Consider the following 19,640-nt stretch of genomic DNA (forward strand, 5'->3'; position numbering starts at 1 on the left):
ATTTCCGTGGAAATCTCGCGGCAGTGATCCATTTATTGCAAGTCTGGCCATTTCGTGTGTAGGATGATGAAACGGGGAGATATACGGCCCATATTCACCAGCTCCAAGAAAACTAGCGGGTTAACAAACAACCATATCAACAGAAATTACAACATCAGAATTATAATTGGTTTTCCAGAAACCTCCATTTGTTAATTCAATGCATGAATGCGATATATCCTCGAGATGGTCTTTCAGGGTTGTCCGGCGACACGAGCAACCACAGACGAGATTGTAAAACAATTATTTACCAACTCCTCTAGGACATTTATGTCGTCTATGTATTTTAGCGCTACATTATCACTACAGAGGCGACTCTTGTTTTATAGTCGCCGGAATTGTGCAAAACCTCGTCAGTTATTGTTTATACTACTATCGGATTTTTTTTTTAAATCCAACACTGCGATGTCTTCAATACGGGTTCCATTTTTCCTAACACGGTCTGCCCATTCGTTTATTTTTTTATTATTCGTGACTCTGTTAATCCATTTTTTCGTAGGGCGTTCATAAAATGGTGTGACCCGCTGAGCAACACAGTTTAAGATACCAGTGGCCAGGATGCATTGCACCACCATGCTTGCACCACACATCAGTAAAAGAACATTAATATATTGCTCGTTCAATGGATACATAAACAACCACAGTAACAGGAAGTCATTTTTCATAATATGACCTGTCAATTCCTGTCGAAAAAATTCCCGGCGCAGAATTTTTTTTATCCATGGTAACAATATGCTGATGTTGTAACTGTTGAACCGGGTAGTTTATCCCAGATAATCCCCGTTGGGCCATCATGGCCACCACCGTGTTCGATAATATATTTAATTCTATAAAAAAAAAAAATACTTTTTATCACCAGCGATCAATAATCATCCATGCCTGTTGGTCATTCATTGTAGCATCGATGAAAATACCGTAATGATCCAGAACACTGACCAAAAATGAGCTGCACCATCACACCCAAGTCTTCTTTAGCTGCTGAGATGCTCATGCAACTGTAAATCATATGGTGGATGTTTTTCCTCATCGGCTACTCGATCAAAATCAAACCTGGCGGTCACTGGTTTAATCATAGATAACCTTTCAAACTCTCTCGTAGCTCGTAGTTTCTAATGATTTAATCTAATTTCACAAATTTTCTTAGGCAATTATTGACCTTGGAAAGACTGGTCTAACACTGGTGAGATTATTGTTCCGTTCATGCAATTGTTTTGCTACACTCCACTTACTCATTACATAGTTAACACAAATTTTTTTTCTCTAACTGAAGATTATCATGGAATATAATAATGTCACACAAAAAATAGTTGTAAGTGGCTTAAGATGGGATCGACCACCCCATGAGGAGAACCTTCTTGTAATGAGTATTGTGGACATCATTCTGCAAGTGTTCGACGGGGAAGTTTAGGGCCCACACCATGCGTGAAATACAGGGTGGGTGTGAGAGAAAAATATTCAGCATTCAATACAAAGCTCAGATTTTCCTCACACATCCACCACGGTAGAAAATACAGAGCGCTAAAACGATACTATCATAAAGGATGCAAAGTTGTGGATGCTACAAATAGTGGCCCAATAAAAGACATTGAAGATTATTGTGACAGAAAATCCATGATTAAAAACCAATCGTGATCATAATTTAAGTAATATGAAATTATTAATTTACAAGAAAGTAATGTACCATATTTTTACCCCTGAGATACAATGCCCGGACCTCGCTGTGATTTATACTGAGCTAAAATAACATGGAATTCTCCCGTGATGCATTTATGTTCAATGCACTGGCCACACCAAAATTTTCAGAGATATTTTCATTAATATCATTGATAAGTGGATATTTATCAAAACACTAAACTATATATTTGGTTTGGTTTTAAACAGTCTCTGACGAAGTCAGATATGCCGATTTTACTGTACTCTCGAATTCTCTAATATCCAGCCTGGACGTATTTACTGTGAAAATTCAAGTACAAAATAAACACTTGTAACAGATGCTAGTGTTACTGATTTGGCAACGGAATGTATATAGTCACGCATAAAAGACGTGTCATCGATCAACACAGTAAATCCAGGTGGGTCTCTAGCAGCAGGAGAACAACAAAGGGAGGAAAAACAAAAGAACTAAAATGAAATAAATAAATATCCCTCATTGTGTTTATAAGGCACAGAAATTAGCAGAGTCATCAGTGCCAGTATTTTTCCGTTGAGCTTTTTTTTATATTTCAAATTGTTCTGTCAAAAATAATCAGTGCCAGTAGTTTTCCATGACCTTAGAATGGTCGAGTAATCAATACATTATTTTTCCATTGAGCTTATACTGACGAGTAATCAATGCCAGTATTTTTCCATTGAGATTAGAATGAGTAATCAGTGACAGTATTTTTCCACTGATCTTAGAATGAGTAATCAGTGCCAGTATTTTTCCACTGAGATTAGAATGAGTAATCAGTGACAGTATTTTTCCACTGATCTTAGAATAAGTAATCAGTGCCAGTATTTTTCCATTGAGCTTAGAATGAGTAATCAGTGCCAGTATTTTTCCATTGAGATTAGAATGAGTAATCAGTGCCAGTATTTTTCCACTGATCTTAGAATAAGTAATCAGTGCCAGTATTTTTCCATTGAGCTTAGAATGAGTAATCAGTGCCAGTATTTTTCCATTGAGCTTAGAATGAGTAATCAGTGCCAGTATTTTTCCATTGAGATTAGAATGAGTAATCAGTGACAGTATTTTTCCACTGATCTTAGAATAAGTAATCAGTGCCAGTATTTTTCCATTGAGCTTAGAATGAGTAATCAGTGCCAGTATTTTTCCATTGAGATTAGAATGAGTAATCAGTGACAGTATTTTTCCACTGATCTTAGAATAAGTAATCAGTGCCAGTATTTTTCCATTGAGCTTAGAATGAGTAATCAGTGCCAGTATTTTTCCATTGAGCTTAGAATGAGTAATCAGTGCCAGTATTTTTCCATTGAGCTTAGAATGAGTAATCAGTGCCAGTATTTTTCCATTGAGCTTAGAATGAGTAATCAGTGCCAGTATTTTTCCATTGAGCTTAGAATGAGTAATCAGTGCCAGTATTTTTCCATTGAGCTTAGAATGGTGTCCATGCATGATTGGCACATATCATGCTGATGTACTGGGTGTTATTGCTGTAATATTTTGTTGCAGGTGTGTGGCTCTTCAGTTTTAAAAAATGGTGAATCCAGAGAATTTAAAAATACCACCCAAACCTTGCCAATCTGGCTAAAATACAATGCTTTGGCAATTAAGATTTCAACATTTTTCCAAAGCCCAGGTGATGAATCTTATGGTGGTTGTGGTTTGTTGTCCCTGGGGGAAAGGTATGGTCACCATACAAGGCTCAGATTGGCTACCTTGTGTGGAGCAGCTTTCCAAGGCACAGATGATAATAAATCTGGGGCCTCATGTGGGTGGGTGGTCGATTCACGTCCCCCAAAAAGGTAAAAATGTCTGTTCCCCCCCACCCAGCCCACTGTTGGGCTAGCAGCCTTTTGAGAAGTACACATCTGAAATAAGGACAAGTTGTACATTTTATAACCAAAAAAATGTAATATTCAACAATCATACACTAAAATAAAGGGAATTAAAAGTTCCCCTAACAATACTTAAGATATACAAGGCCTTGTTTATATAACCAGTATAACCTGTGAGGAAAACCTGGGAAATTCTTTAAAAACGAAACCCTGTGCAAAACTGTAGAGCAAAACCTAATGACAAATATAAACATTTGTGAAATTGCTTTTCTTTTGTCGTATCATGATCTACGAGTATCTGAATAAAATGGTGTATTAATATTGATGGTACATATGAAAACAAGATAATTATGCCTGTTTTGCTCTTTGTATTCAAAAGGATTTGATATTTGCAAACTGAAACATAACAGCTATACAACCTAAATAAATCATATTAGAACAACACCTGTTTGGTCAACGGATCATTATCAATTTACTCTACAATTATTAAGTAGTTCTGAAACTGGGACTGGTATCTATAATGTAAAGTTGTGTGCATTTGCAAGAAGCACATTGAAAGAATGTTGGCATACCTCTATGCTACCGTCATGTGCTATGACTGTAATTTCTGTATAGATTGTATTCTGGAAACGTGCTGCCTAAAGCCGATACCGGATCAAAATGGCTGCTCCCTCGTGCTCATAAAATTAACTTTCACTTGTCCACTAATGTTAGCCATTATTAAAACAGGGAGAATGAATTTTAACAGTAGGCAATACTAACTTCTGAAAGTGCAATAAGTTATAAAATATAAAAAATACAAGAGGTTATCTGCTAGCTTACTTTTTTGCTATTTACCTCTGTAGTACAGGAAGATAAAATTACCAAGAGGATCTATCAGGTACACATCTCAAGTAAGACCAAGCTGTATATATAAACCCAAACTACACCCAACTGTCATACACCAAAAAAAAAAAAAGGGAACATTAAAAGTTATTTTAACATAACCTAAGACATACAAGGTCTTTAATCTAAATAACAAGGATAACCAGTGAGTAAAACAAGGGAAATTCTTTTTCTTAAAAACCAAGTCATGTGAAAAACACTAACCTGTAAAACAGAACCTAAACTCCCAAAATTATCAGCTTGCTTTGTCAATGTACAAAATAACAGTCTTTCTCACCTGCAAAAGTTAGCAGGCAGTAAGTTATATTTTTGACTGCTTCATTGTCATTACCATATGTTGCATTTGACTTGGAGTGGCATCATACACTTACAGATGGGAAAACAGAAACAGGGTGTGGTGTATTCCAAACATAAGTTAATTTCTACAGAAGTATTTCTGAGTACTCCACCTATTACTAGTACCATACACATTTTCCAGATCTCATACATCTGAGATCAAGTAAAGCAAGTAGTGGCATTGTTGTACAGATCATAAGAGGTTCAGTTGCCAGCTAATCATAGACCACCTTCTACAGTAATAAAGATGTGGGGAGGGACATAGGCACTTAAAGATGGAAGAAATTCTCCCTAGCTCATCATAAGCATCACACAAAAGTAACATTATCCTTTCAAGACATACACACTATAATGTGATGATATGCCACTCAATAGCATAGTCTCTCTCTATCTGAAACAAGGATAAAAACACTTTTCAGAAATCAATGCTATTAATTACATAACAAATCTGATTATATACACAGTGCTCAAAGAAAAATTTATTTTGACACAGGCCTAGGGCTGGTGACTAAAAAATTCCACCAAGCTCAGACTCATATTCAACAAGCCCATTACAATAAATGCCTATGTCCAGTACATGTAATAACGCTTTATCAACACAAACCAAATGTGCAAATACAAGAGTGTCCTTATTACTGTCCTTTTATCGATCTATTTCATGGCTAAAATCATCCTGAAAAGCAATGATCAGTTAATACTTAGTATTTTAACAAGATAAAGATAACAAATATAAAGAGAACTAGCTGGAATGTTTAATTCAGGTGCTGAATATTTTACATATAGGTGGTGTTCCTATTTTGACAGACATAGTACACAAGAATGACATATGTCGATATGTTGTTTGCCATATCAGAAAAGTTAAATGCTCCCCCTCCCTTTTACTCCTGGCATGCTTCACAAAGTAAAACTCAGGCAACTGAGAGTTCTGAAATTTATTTTCGCTTGCTGTGCTTCCTAAATCGCCTTAAAAAATGAATCACTTGAACACTAAATTGACAACTGAAATAATTATGCATTCCATTTTATATTGAGGTAAAATCTGAATTGCAGCTGTTCACAAAGTTGTCAATAATCTTTAACACAGATGTCTTAAACATTCTCATTTAAAGCAATGATAAGTAATAATTTTTGTTCACCTACATGACTCTAGCATCTGTTTGATTTACCTATATTGGGTTATTCCATTTCATCTTTATTACCTATGCAAATTATTACAATGGGCTCACCAACTGCAGTCTTCAAATGATCACACTGGCTATTGTGAGAGCATTAAGTAATAAATGAAATATTTATACCTGACCACTTTGCCTTTAAAATGGCTCTGTTTAAACGGCCCAAAGATAGATTTACATCAGTTCCAATCATGACTGTCAACTGTCTATACATCCTATGTGTAATAGACATAAACTAAAGGTTGGTACTGTTTGTTCTATTTTTTAAGATTACTAAAAATTGTATTTTTCGAAACATGACCATGTCATGGATTTTGCAAGTAAAAATCATATTTTAAAAAAAAATGCTGTGTTATGGTAGGTCAACATCCTGAAGAAAAATAAATCTGCAATTTAATCTGCATAATTGAAGTTTTCTCATGTAAATTAGATTTTCCACAAGCTCAAAGGGCACCTAATTTAGAATAGAGGAGGGGCCTGGGCATCTGGCCATCTGATTTTCTGAGTACTGATACAACTATATAACATTTGACCAGCAAAGTATAAGTATTATGGCAATTTGTGCATCTCACTAGAATATTATTGTTCCATTTTTCAATAGAAAATGACAAGATTCAAAAAAATATTCTGTTATGATCACTGTAAATTGATACAAGTCAACTAAGAAATTTAAAATGTAAATAATCTGCCAGAATCACTGATGCAAAAATCAGCTAATGGTCCACATATATTCCCCCCCGATTATAACAAGATAAAGGATAGAGAAAAATACTGCTACATTTTTTAACTAAGAAAATTCAAACATGATCTGGTTTCTTTGTAAAATCTGCTTAACACGCTGTATTAAGTCTGATTAAATCTGTAGATAATCATTTCAAATTATCAGTCACTATTTGTTATTGATTGGCGTTATTTCTTTCCTGATTTCATATTTTCTCATGACACATCAGTCAGAATACTGCAATACTTCATCAACCCTTTGATACAACTTCATACAAGTCCTTTCTCTTCTGCCTCCGCACTGGAATCTGTTCCCTGACCTCCTCTACCCTCTTCACATCAATATCTGCATATACAATGGCCTCCTGGTGGTCTGTGGTGGCTAGTACGTCACCCCAAGGACTGACCACCGTACTATGACCCCAGGCCACATAGCCTGCACTTTCGTCACGTGCAGGAGACACGGTTGCTACGTATAATTGGTTATCCAATGCACGTGCTCTCTGCAGAAGTTCCCAGTGAGCGGGACCTGTTGTCATATTGAAAGCGCCGGGGTACATCAGAAGCTTGCATCCTTTATCTGCATATACCTGTCCAAGTTCAGCAAATCTGATATCGTAACAAATGCCGACTCCAACTTTACAATATGGTGTATCGAAACACGAGAAGCTGTTCCCAGGGCTAAGGGTCTCTGATTCTTGAAATCGGATTTTCCCAGGTATATCAATGTCGAATAGATGTACTTTTCTATGTTTAGCCAGGACCGTTCCGTCAGGACCGAAGACCATGCATGTATTATATAACGTCCCTTCGTCTTCCTCAGGAATCGAGCCTCCGATCAAGAAAATGTTGTTATCCTTGGCAGCGGATGAAAGGGCTTCTGTTGATGTTCCCGGGATTTTCTCCGCATAAGTAGGAAAGTATTTTGTTCCGTATGGCGAATTGAAACACTCTGGAAGTGCAACGATCTTCGCTCCATTCTTGGCGGCTTCTCCGATGAATTTAGCAGCGCGTGCTAGATTGTCAGACTTTGAAGCGGTGACTGCCAACTGAATTAATGCTAATCGAAAGCTTGTCATTTTTCTTTCCTACCAGTCTTCTCGCTGAAGTTGTCTACCTTTGAGGGAATATGTATAATCTGAAAGTAAAACCAAGACAGTGACCGTAACAGAACTCGGCCAAAACCAGTGCTTTGGTCACCTGTTGCTGTTTTCTTATTATTAATACGTAGTTGCTCTTATGTAAGTTCTACTCGAAAGTTGTTCTTCACCACGACAAGTGCAAGCAAATCGAAAATATATTGCATCTGCGGAGGAGATGGATCAGCAGCTGTCTCCTATACAAAATCAACAGCGTTAAAAATTTAAACTCCTGTAAACTGTCCATTATTCACGGTGAAACTGCTTTCACCGATAAGTATATTACGAAATATCCACCAATGAATTATGCCAGGGAATATTCAGTTTTACCTTTAAAGAAAAGCGTAATTAAATAGCATCGTAAACTGTGTGAGAGAGAGAGAATACGATAATCTATGTACACTCACATCTTCACATTGATTACAGATCATAAAAATATTTAAAATATTGAATTACTCTACCCTTTTTATTATATATATATATATATATATATATATATATATATATATATATATATATATATATATATATATATATATATATATATATATATATATATATATTGAATAAAATGGTGTTCAATTGTGTCAGTATTCCCTTTTATCATTTTAATAAAAAATTATAATATCAACATTCTTGTTAAATTTGTTTAAATTTATTTTAATGACCAAGATTAATATTTATTGGTAAAAGTATAATTGCAAAACGTTTGGTTTTCTTTTAGCCTTATTATTTAGAGAGGCAATGCGTGTTGTATTATAAACGCCCTCTTACATGAACAAGGAGGAAATTGGATATCTGTTTTTAGAAAATCGTCAAAATGATGAAATTAAACATTTGTAAAACATGTCTATTATTGGAAGAATATCTAATCAAAAAGTGTACTTATGATTCATGAAATTTAGGATGTTAAACTGTCATTACCGGTTGAAAGGGTCCGTGGAAAAAAAAAAAAAAGAAAATCTTGCAAATGTTATGTCGTTTTGGGTGACGAAATTCTCTCTCTCTCTCTTATTTATATTACACGATGATGGCTTGCAATATATTATAACTATTTACTAAATATGCGATACGTGTATGTATTGAGTATTATTCTTTATCACAGAAAGGTGTTGTTATGCTCTATTCTTTTTTTTTTTATAACATATAGGTTTCTTTTAAACAACGTGCTAATGTCGTCTTTCATCCTTGATTGCCCACTAATGACAGGCGCAATTGGCTAGGGTCTCTTTAAGTTAATATCCAGTGGTTTATCATGTCCGAAAACTTTGTTTAAATGTGCGATATTCAACAGTACTGTTTAAACAGGGGACAGTCGCAGTAATTTGAAGGACCATTCAAATCAACATCAATTAAAGTCTTAAATACAACTAAAAACAGACAATGCTACCAATTTACTATTGAACCAAAGACGTCAATAAGCAAGTTTGTAAAGTTTTTTTACGCATATCTTTCATTTTACATCAAAACGTGAAACCTCCTTGAGTAACCTCCTTATGTTAATAACTCATAATCAAAAAATAAGTGTAAAATAAACCGACGCTCTTAACGATCGCGCGCAGAATATTTGAAACGTGGACAGAATTTGGTAACTTCATTTTAATCACAATAGTAGTAGTAGTAGTAGTAGTAGTGTAATATATCTGTAATTTATATTGTGCGCTTGACCTTTGTCCGTGATTTAGGGTAGAATTCTGGCCCACCTGACTTCTGTCACTTTTTTAAAGATGTACGCCTCGATCTGAGCTGAACGCCTGACTTTATTTATGAAAATAAAATGTTGTAGAAACTTTACATTCATTACACTTTAGTGAACTTTGCCATAAATAAACAATTATTCATTCCTATTTTAAGTTCAGTATCTGGAATTATTTATTGTTGTGTTCAGATCTAACTTGAGAGGAATTGTTTATTAAAATTATTCACTGGAATCACAAATTACCCATTTACTATATGGATTAAAAAACTATTTTGGGATTATTTTTAAAAGACATTCTGGATTATATCATTGTGATGTATCAAGACTATTGGTACTTCAGCACATTCAAGTTTATTATTTCATCAGCACATTCAATATTGGAATTAATTTAGAACATTCTAAACTTATTGACTTGTTATAGAACATTTAAGGTTACTTGGGATTTAATTCACAATCCTGTAAGTTCCTGTTAAATTTTCAAAGACGTTGGACTGGATTCATATTACTCATTACTCTTTTAAATATCACCTGTTTGATTATATTAATACTTGATTTAATACCATCTAAGATTTGTCTGGTCAGTCCAATTAAGAATAACCACATGCATTTGAAATTTTATCGCTAAAGTAAATAAAACGATAGAATATCAGAGAGAGGAATGGATAATGGTTTTGTTATATAAAATGAAAATATGAAAATCAAAGTAGTTACTTTGTTGTATGTATGTATGTATGTATGTATGTATGTATATATATATATATATATATATATATAGAGAGAGAGAGAGAGAGAGAGAGAGAGAGAGATTGGTGTGCTAATGTTTTGACCACTTTTTATCTTCGATGTATAATAGTCTGTGAATGTTAGTGTCTTTTTACAAATAGGTTATGTTGAATATTTACTTGTACTAAATAAATCTATATACAAAAACAATATGTACCGTAATGGATTTTCATTAGCTGAATTTGAAATGTATTATTTAACTGTATGCGTATTTTTATTGAAATTGGATAATGTACAATAGCAAAGATAATAATAGCATATTATTGTTTACAATAATTTTGTTTATACAACATAACAATGGAAAAAGAAGCATGGTCCATAAATGCTTACACGTAACTTCGGTATCTGATTGGTGGAGTTTCGGTTTTCAGCGTAGGATTTCCACAGTACCATCAATCATATCTGACACTTCCTCGTCTGTTTACGTTGGCATTTCTTGATTTTACCCTTTGATACCATCTTAACTTATCCCCGTTTGTTAATTACTTTCTTTTATCATTACGTCCTTCATTAATTTAACTGCGAGCGCTAGTAGCACTGGACAACAAATTTTTACAAAAGTCATGTTACTGAAATAAAATTAGTCAATTCTTATCAATTTTTATGTGCTGAACACGAATATGACAGTCAAATTGCAAAATTGGCTCTAGTTTTTTTGTAATCTGCAAGAAATTAATGTTTACATAACGAAATGCATTCCAATAGTAAAAGGTCAACTGTAATAGCCTACCTATAAAAAATCAAGTCATTGACTACATCTTAGATTTCTTCGCCTGTCTCTTGTACAGCTGTTCGGGAGCATCTCTGAGGAGTGTCCAGCAGTAGTCAGCCAGCATTGTAGTGGACCATTTTCCCTGGTATCTTTGTTCCATTGTTGCGATATCTTGATGAAAACGTTCGCCGTGTTCATCACTAACAATACCACAGTTGCTAGGAAAGAAATCCAAATGGGAATGAAGGAAGTGAATCTTTAGAGACATATTGCAGCCAAGTTTCTTATACTTCATCAACATGTCTTCTACTATTTCCTTATAGTTTTCTGCCCTAACATTTCCGAGGAAGTTTGTAGAAACTAGGCGAAAAGCATTCCATGCTTGTTTCGCGTCACCTTCCAGCAAGTTGTTGAACCGGTCATCTTTGAAAAGCTCTCGAATCTGAGGACCCACAAAAACTCCCTCTTTAATCTTTGCTTCGCTGAGTCGAGGGAATTTTTCATGCAGGTATCGGAATGCTGGCAAAGTACGGTCAATGGCTTTCACGAAGTTCTTCATCAAACCTAGTTTGATGTGAAGGGGTGGTAGCAAGATTTTCTGAGCCTCAACCAGAGCTGGGTGTTGGATATTCTTCTCTCCAATGGCTACATTCTGCCTGTGAGTCCATTCCTTCCTCATGTAGTGCATTTCCCTTGCTCGGCTATCCCACTCGCATAAGAAACACATGTATTTTGTATATCCTTGCTGCAGTCCCATTAAAAGGGCAACTACCTTCAAATCACCACAGAGGTGCCAGCTGTACTTGTTATACTCAATGGAATTCAGTAGCTGCCTTAAGTTATCGTATGTCTCTTTCATGTGGACAGCATACGCTACTGGAATAGATGGAAGAATGTTTCCATTGTGCAAAAGCACAGCCTTGAGACTCAGTTTCGAAGAGTCCACAAATAGTCTCCATTCTTGTGGGTCATGAGTGATTTTTAAAGCATTCACGAGGCCCTCAATATCGGAACAGAATATCAGATTACTTTCCTTTCTGAAGAAAGGCTCCAATTGCTGGTGGCGCTTTCGATATGCAGTAATTGTGACATCTTCTTCTAGAAGATTCCATTGTTGGAGTCTTGATCCTAGCAATTCTGCCTTGTTCTTTGATAAGTCCAAATCACGAATCAGGTCATTTAGTTCTTCCTGTGTTATTCTGTGTGGGGTTGATGATGCACCACAGTGAAAATCTGGATCACTGCATGCTGATGGACCAGGAGAAGAACAGGTCGACTCACCTTTGTCTTCGTCAGATGAATCAAGAAAATATTCTGCTGGAGGTTCTGGAATAGGAAGTCCCTCACCATGTGGAACTGGTCTCAATGCAGACGGAATGTTTGGGTAGACTATTCTCGACTTCTTTCGCTTCGTTATTCCGCCGGAAAGAGGAGGAACCAAGCAGAAGTAACAGTCATTTAGGTGGTTGCTTGGCTCTCTCCACACCATTGGGACTGCAAACGGCATTGATGACCTTTTGCAATTCAACCACTGTGAAAGCTGTGTTGTACATGTAGCACAGCGTATATGCGGAGCCCAAGGCTTGTCTTGGTCACCAACCTTGCATCCGAAGTAAAGATGATATGCCTTCTTCACTTGAGAATTGATACTTTTCTTCTGGTTGGCAAATGTCACTTCCCCACAAATATAGCAAAAATTGTCCGCGGTATTAACACACTTTCGAGGCATTACTGTTCTTTATTGTACGTAAATGGATAAAATAATAAGTTTTATGTAACAGTAGCTTGAACTGTCTCGCACAACGTCTAAAATATTTTAAATGCTGAACCTATCTGATTGGGCTTTATATAGTACACTGCTTACGTCAGCTTCAGCAGCCGCCTGGCATTAGTATAATAGGCCTACACATGTCTAGTACACTGCTGACGTCAACTTACTTCAGCAGCCGCATGGCATTAGTATTGCATTGCATCAGAAAATGAGGCAATCAACTGTGGATGATGTGAGCATGATGGTATTATGCAATGTTACATCATTATTCCGGATGTTGCTGCAGTCCTACTGGAGAAATTTACACAGTGAAACATAGAAAATGAGGTATATGAATATCTTCAAAACGAGAGCCAATACAAATTTTTCACGGTTATATTCGTGTTCGGCACACCAAAATACTACAGATTAGGGCCTTTTCAAGTCAGTAATGATTTCACTGTTGACCAGTGTAGTGGGATCATCTAGTCCTGAATTGGCTAATATCGTTTGACCAGTGCCACTTTAATTAAACACTTTTAATGTAATTTTCCAATTTACTGACTTGTATGCCATTATAAAACACAACATATAATGCGAACATTGATTACATGGTAGTGTTATTATTTATATTGTATATGTAATACTATGTACGTATTAATGTACAAACAATATAAATTCGGAAATCAATATTGAATGGATTTAATATGCGCTTACAATTAGAAATTGTCTGATTTTCAAAGGCTAAGATAAAAATTTAGTTGGTTTACTGGTTTTAAATTTGACTTAAAAGACAACAATTCAACGATAGCAATAGTTACCAATTTAATGATATCTGCAAAGTACTTATTCTCTCGTTTTACTTATCAATAACTCTTCATAGAATTTTCGTAGTTGTAACTATAATGATGAAAACACGATTTGCTTTAGAAATCAGTAAGTACATTGGGTTAATTTATATGCATTATTGTTCGATAGTGTTGATACTGGTCTGATTTATGAAAAGTTAACTTATTTTTTCTTTATTGAAACATTGAAAAAGTATTTTGGTAAAAAATTCTAAAAGCGATAGCTCATATCTTTTTTGTTCAGATTTTGTGCTAATAACAATCGGATTTGAATTTAAGAGCTGAATGTCAAGCTTTTTACGTTATATTGCTATGCATGTGAAAACAGTAATAACTACTAAAATAAATCAGGTATGTATGTTCCATTGTTTTTCTTTTCATATTTCACAAATTCACATATTCAGAATCAGTCTGTCATTTGGGCCGAATCAGCCTGTAATTAGGCTCAGGCTGCCATGGTCCCAATGAGCCAGCATTATTTTCTGTGTTTAGGGATGTTCTTATCCCAGTATTATATTTAGGGTAGACCTAAAAATGGCGGCTGCCACTTCTCGCGTAGACGATATGATCAAAGATTATTTAGCTTTTAGGGGTCTTTCGTCAACTCTAAAAGTCCTTGAAAACGAGCTCAAGAATGAAAGAGAAAAGAGTTTTAGAGTAAGCAGTAAAAGATTTAGGAGATCACCAGAATTTGTTTAGTAGAATATAATTTTGTGAGAATCATGTCTCGGTAACCGATGCACCAGAGCTGTCATAATATTCCCCCAAGGCATACATTGTGTAAAGCCTTCAGGTCTACATTGTGCAGTGAATACTTGTTGTTTTAATTGCGCTCACTTGTGTACTTTATACAATCAGTTAACTCTTAGTACGTCTTACATGTAGAAGGCATTGCATCGGAAATGTAGATGAGAGATTTATTTATAGTCGTGGAATAAAACATTTCAACCAAAGCTGTACTGTAATGAGCTTTTCACGTACATGACATTAAATTCAGCATGATTTGCAAGACATAATATAAATGCAAAGGGACAAAATACGTAGCCTATAACTTATAAGCAATGAAAGCGTTTTAAAAAGTCAGTAAAAGATAACATACTATTTAGGTGTGTGTGTTTGATTTTTAAAGTAGCTTTAACAAGTGTAGTCATGTCGCTACTATGTCAGCAGTGTGGCAGTTTAGACTGTGGATTGCATACGTTATATTTAAAAATGGTTTGGGGTTGGGTTTTTTTCTTCTGACAAATGAAAATTGACAGACATAATGTAATAATCGGGACCAGTTTATATTAATTCTAGCACTAGGTCATCACCGCACCCGGTTACATTTATCCTGACACCAGGCCGACCAGTCCTAATACAAAGCTCTTAATGCTGAGTACCAAGCAAGGCAGCTGCTTGTACCATTTTTATAAGACTTTGGTATGACTTGGCTGGGGCCAGAACCCATGACCTCCCGCATCCGAGGTGGATGCTCTAATCACTTAGTCTAATTAGGTAACTAAAAATGAAAGGTAAGGACATCAAGGATGCACACAAAAATTGTGTTGGTCTTACATGCAGAAGTACTAGTTTAGGACTAAAATGCATGCTGTAGAAAAAAGAAAGTCCATAATGACAAGGACAGTAATAAGAAAATGGAAAATGGTAATATATATACTTTGCACATGTAGACTTTTATAATTTCTTCCCTGTCAGCCATCGTGGGGGTCATCTTAGCAAATGTATTGGAACCATTATCCCCATTGAAAATTGAAGTATTTCAAGACGTCTGTGTGTATCGAAAGAAAAAGAATGTTTTTGTAAATAACCAATTTTATGTGCAGAATAAATAATTTATTTATAGCCCTATCTCATAATACCAGTATGTGACAAATTCCATTCCTTTTTTATTGCTGTTGTAGAGTTTAACGCTATTTTTCAGCACAAGATAGGCTATACATGGTGGCCAGTATAAATGGTGGAGGAAGAACCCAGGCAAATCCCAGAAAGAACCACTGACCCTCAAGAAGCTACTGGCAAGTTTTCTCACATACCCACTGAATAGTTAAAACCACTATTTGGTACAGCTCTATTCATAATTCTTGATGTTTCAAATGCAATGGACCTACATCTGCACACCTTCAGGTTTGGCATTTTTGCCTTAGTAAGTGTTTGTGATAAATACTTGTACAATCATCATACACAAATCTCAGAGTGCACTCATATAATTTACCTTTTTTAACAGTTCATGTGACAGTTGAAATGGGGACAGAAGTTGAAATTGGAAAGGATAAGTGTAAGATTGCCAGTTTGTTGAGTCTTATTAGCTTTTGACTGGTGCATTTCAAGACTGTTGCCTCACCTGTGTCTGCTTGAGTTTGAATCTATGCTTGACCAGTATTAGTAGGTGAGAAAACTTGTCATTAGCTTCCTGTGGGTAGGTGGTTCTTTCTGGGGTATTCCCAGGGGTATAATGTCTGCCATGTATAGCCTGCCATAAACTGAAAAATGGCATTAAGGACAACAACAATAATGCATGTTTCCATTTGGACAATCATTCCTGTCTTTCACTTCCTTCCCTAGCACATTTTTCCCCCAGGGTAAAATATTTTTTTTAAAAATTATAAATAAAACAAATTCACAAAATTGATTTGTGCATTTAATTGAGCTAGTTTAGCTCAGTACTTGAAACACTCAGTACATTATAAATATTAATCATTATTATATAATAATTATAAAAAACAAAACAAAATATAAAAACTACCTACCTACCCTAATTTTAAAACCAGTGCAATAGGAAACATTTCATTTTGGATGCCAAATCTGACAAACCCAAATCCTAGCAGTTTGGAATCACTTTACATTTTCTCCAAGCTTTTTCCTCACAGCTTGGACTCTTTAAGATTATATCGCTGCCAAAACATTGAGTGCCAGGTTATCTACGTATTAGTCTACTATTTCCATTGACTGAGTTCTGCCATCAAACACCACTCCGGTGGCCTAGTGGTTAGCATCTGCCTCGGATGTGGGAGGTCATGGGTTCGATCCCTGGCCGAGTCATACCAAAGACTTACAAAAATGGTACTAACTGCTGCCTCGCTTGGCGCTCAGCATTAAGAGGTTAGTGTTATTACTAGTCGGCCTGGTGTCAGGATAATGTGAATGGGTGGGACATCATGCTACATGTCTGAAGCATGATGCCCCAGTACTAGAGATCACTATAAACTACCACATTGCAGACATTGTTGCGATATGACTGAAAAATTGTTAAAGCTATGTTAAAAATCCAAATCACATCACACACTGCCACCAAACAGCCACTGATGTATGTTGAAATCCCAAGATCAAATCAGACTAAATGTGTAGCTCAGTCACATTATATTGGGGCATCTTTTATGTATTGTGGTGTGTTGTGCCGAGTTTCTAATATCTTTAGACTGATAAATTAGCCCCACAACTATAATAATATTGACTGGCAGTTTCAGGGCTGATACTGCCTATTCATTAAAACCTGTGAAAGTATGCAGACACTTCTGTCTGCACATATTGATGTACATTTTATACACTTACTGGTTTTTCTCAAGGCAGTTGAACTACGATCGGCAGAAAGGTTCATTTGGCAATATGTACATATATTTCCAGATAAAATCTATTTTGAACTTTACGCTAGATATAACTGTTACCAAATAGCAGTAAGTGTTTAAACTTTACATAGGTGTGTTCTGGAAAGATCTGCATGTAGCAAAATTGCACATTTTAATAAACCGGTGACATCAGAACCACATATCATTTATCAGTATCAACAAAGATCTGGCGGTTTAATTTATCAGACTAATATGTTTAGTGCTCTATTGCCAAATGCAATATAATCATGGCATTTTCTTCTGACATGATGCAAAATCTTCATGTTCTGTACGTAAACCACATTATTACAGTAAATACAGTCAAAAAGTTTCTAGTGGCCTTTTACCAGAAAATTCACAATTGTGGCAGTCGTTTATACCAGTGGGAGGTAACCCATGATGAGGAGTTAGACCATACATATCTTATTAAAGAGGAATAACTTTGTTATTTAAAACGGATTGTTGTCAGAATTTTCTTGAAAAGAGCTTTTGTCTCATTTTATTGAATGTTCAGAATTGAGATTTATTTTTTATTTCCCTTAATATTAATTTAAAGTTGACCGATGTTGCTATGTTGTTGTCTGTTGTTTGACCTTTCCCTGTTTATGTAAAAGCATGGTGTATGATGCATGGGTATGGGTAAACATTATGAGGTTTGCAGTCAGAGCAATCATTACAAAGAAACAAAATGGATATTCTGAGTCTTCACAGATTATTGATGAGTGTCTCTGCAGGCAGTTATGGGTGACCTCCCATTACATAAGGCTGGCAGTTATGAGTGCCCTCGCATTGCATAAGGTAGAGTTCATTCAGGGTCAGACAGTCACTGTTTAGAAGGACATTCATTTAATACACCGTCTGTTGTAAATTAAGACCACATTGTTGCATATTTTTGGTCTTGAGTCATGTTTTGACATCTGAGAGAGCTCCTATAGGGGGTTTCACGTTTAGTATCTCCCCTTGAAAACACCAGAGGGCATCTCGGTACAACTCACTTCCAGATAGTTCAGTCAATTAAGATGGCAGATGTAGATCAAGAAAATGTGACAGACCACTCACATTATGCAAGCAGGATTATCACTATCTTAAAAAGAAATTCTATCAATATTTGATCAATTGTTTTTACATCTTTTTTTCTCTCACTAACTTGCGCTACTCCCAGCTTTCAAATAAATATGCTCTGCCCATTTCAGAACTTCATTATCTTTCCATTACTACCTTATGCTTTAGTTTGTATTATTTGATTGTGCGTAAGTGTATCGCTGCATAAAAAGTTTTTGCAATTTATCTCGCTTGAAGAATAATGAAAATATGATTATTTTTTTACAGCTTCAATCATAACAGTAAACGGAGGTTGAACGACAATGATAAAAAAATTTCTAACTTCTTTAGATTCTTTTATTATTGATTTAGACTTGCTTTTCTATTAATGTTCGTTATATTTTTCATGAAATGACTTGAGCTTTTCTAAAATGCACAAATGTCAACCATGCTTGAACAGACAGGCACATGTACAAGTCTCCTTGATGATTATTTTAATTTTATTTCCTTGAACGGTTGGAAATTTAGAGTATACAATTTCGGGAAATATCGATGTTAGACACACTATGCATGTATAGGACATTTGTAGCTCTCGCCTATCTGCCTGTCTGTATGTATGTCTGTCTCATTTCATCTGATGCATGGGTATGTATATCCTCGAATGAATGTGTGTTCGCAAACATATAGTACATAAATATACTTCTGGTTAAAAACGAGTATAAATGATGCTAAGATAGAAAGAGTGACTGATAGATAAAGACAACAAGTATGAATATTTGTGAGTATCCATTTATTATTGACTTGTAGAGCATGTTCGTACAAGCAGTCTCTTTTTTAAAACGTACTGTTTGCAATTTCACATCCGGTCACGTGCATCAATATTGATTTAAAAGGTGAACCAAAGTAATAGGACAGAATCTGTGAAATAATTGGATCTTTAAAGCTTACATATTTGATGCAAGGGAAGTTAAACAGAATTAAACTAATTTTAAGAAGGCTGTTCTAGATGAGTTTGCTGGTGGCAATCAGAATTTGAGAGTTATTATGTGTCAGCATAAGCAAAGAAAAATCATGCTGAAAGTTATTGCATGTACTGTCCAATACTTGATGTTTCAAAAGTCAAAAAGAAAATGAAACAAAAAAAATACTCATTGGGGATATTATTTAATCGGAATATTGTACGATATTTACACCCAAATATGAATAAATATTCCATCTGCATTAATTGCACCCCTTTATCGTTATGATAGCTAATGTAAGTATTGCTTTAAGTTCCTCTGAATACATAAAATACTCTGTTCTTTTTTTTTAAATTTCTGGTTTAAAATATTCAGCATTACAAATCAGCTGACGTATCAAATTCGTGTTATAATTTTCTTATCAAACTTGTCTTAAAACTTTCTTAACTCATGT

The 19,640-nt window shown here is 35.3% G+C and overlaps 2 protein-coding genes across 2 annotated transcripts in view; one reads left to right on the plus strand and one right to left on the minus strand.

Annotated features, from left to right (window-relative positions):
• Positions 1-3,575: 3,575 nt before the first annotated feature.
• LOC149795650 (omega-amidase NIT2-like) lies at positions 3,576-7,774 on the minus strand. The gene has a single exon (XM_089965474.1). It carries the CDS (start codon positions 7,727-7,729, stop codon positions 6,902-6,904), a length of 828 nt encoding a protein of 275 aa, XP_089821600.1. The 5' UTR covers positions 7,730-7,774; the 3' UTR covers positions 3,576-6,901.
• A 6,326-nt stretch (positions 7,775-14,100) lies between these two features.
• LOC149795651 (WD repeat-containing protein 91-like) overlaps positions 14,101-19,640 on the plus strand; it is a 101,416-nt gene continuing 95,876 nt past the window's right edge. Inside the window, exon 1 of the mRNA XM_089965475.1 lies at positions 14,101-14,238. Within this exon, the coding sequence (XP_089821601.1) occupies positions 14,116-14,238 (123 nt within the window). The 5' untranslated portion in view covers positions 14,101-14,115. The remainder of the gene's footprint in view (positions 14,239-19,640) is intronic.

The sequence above is a fragment of the Sinohyriopsis cumingii genome, chromosome 7, assembly GCF_028554795.1.
Source record: "Sinohyriopsis cumingii isolate HCF-2022 chromosome 7, ASM2855479v2, whole genome shotgun sequence".
Classification (NCBI taxonomy): domain Eukaryota; kingdom Metazoa; phylum Mollusca; class Bivalvia; order Unionida; family Unionidae; genus Sinohyriopsis; species Sinohyriopsis cumingii.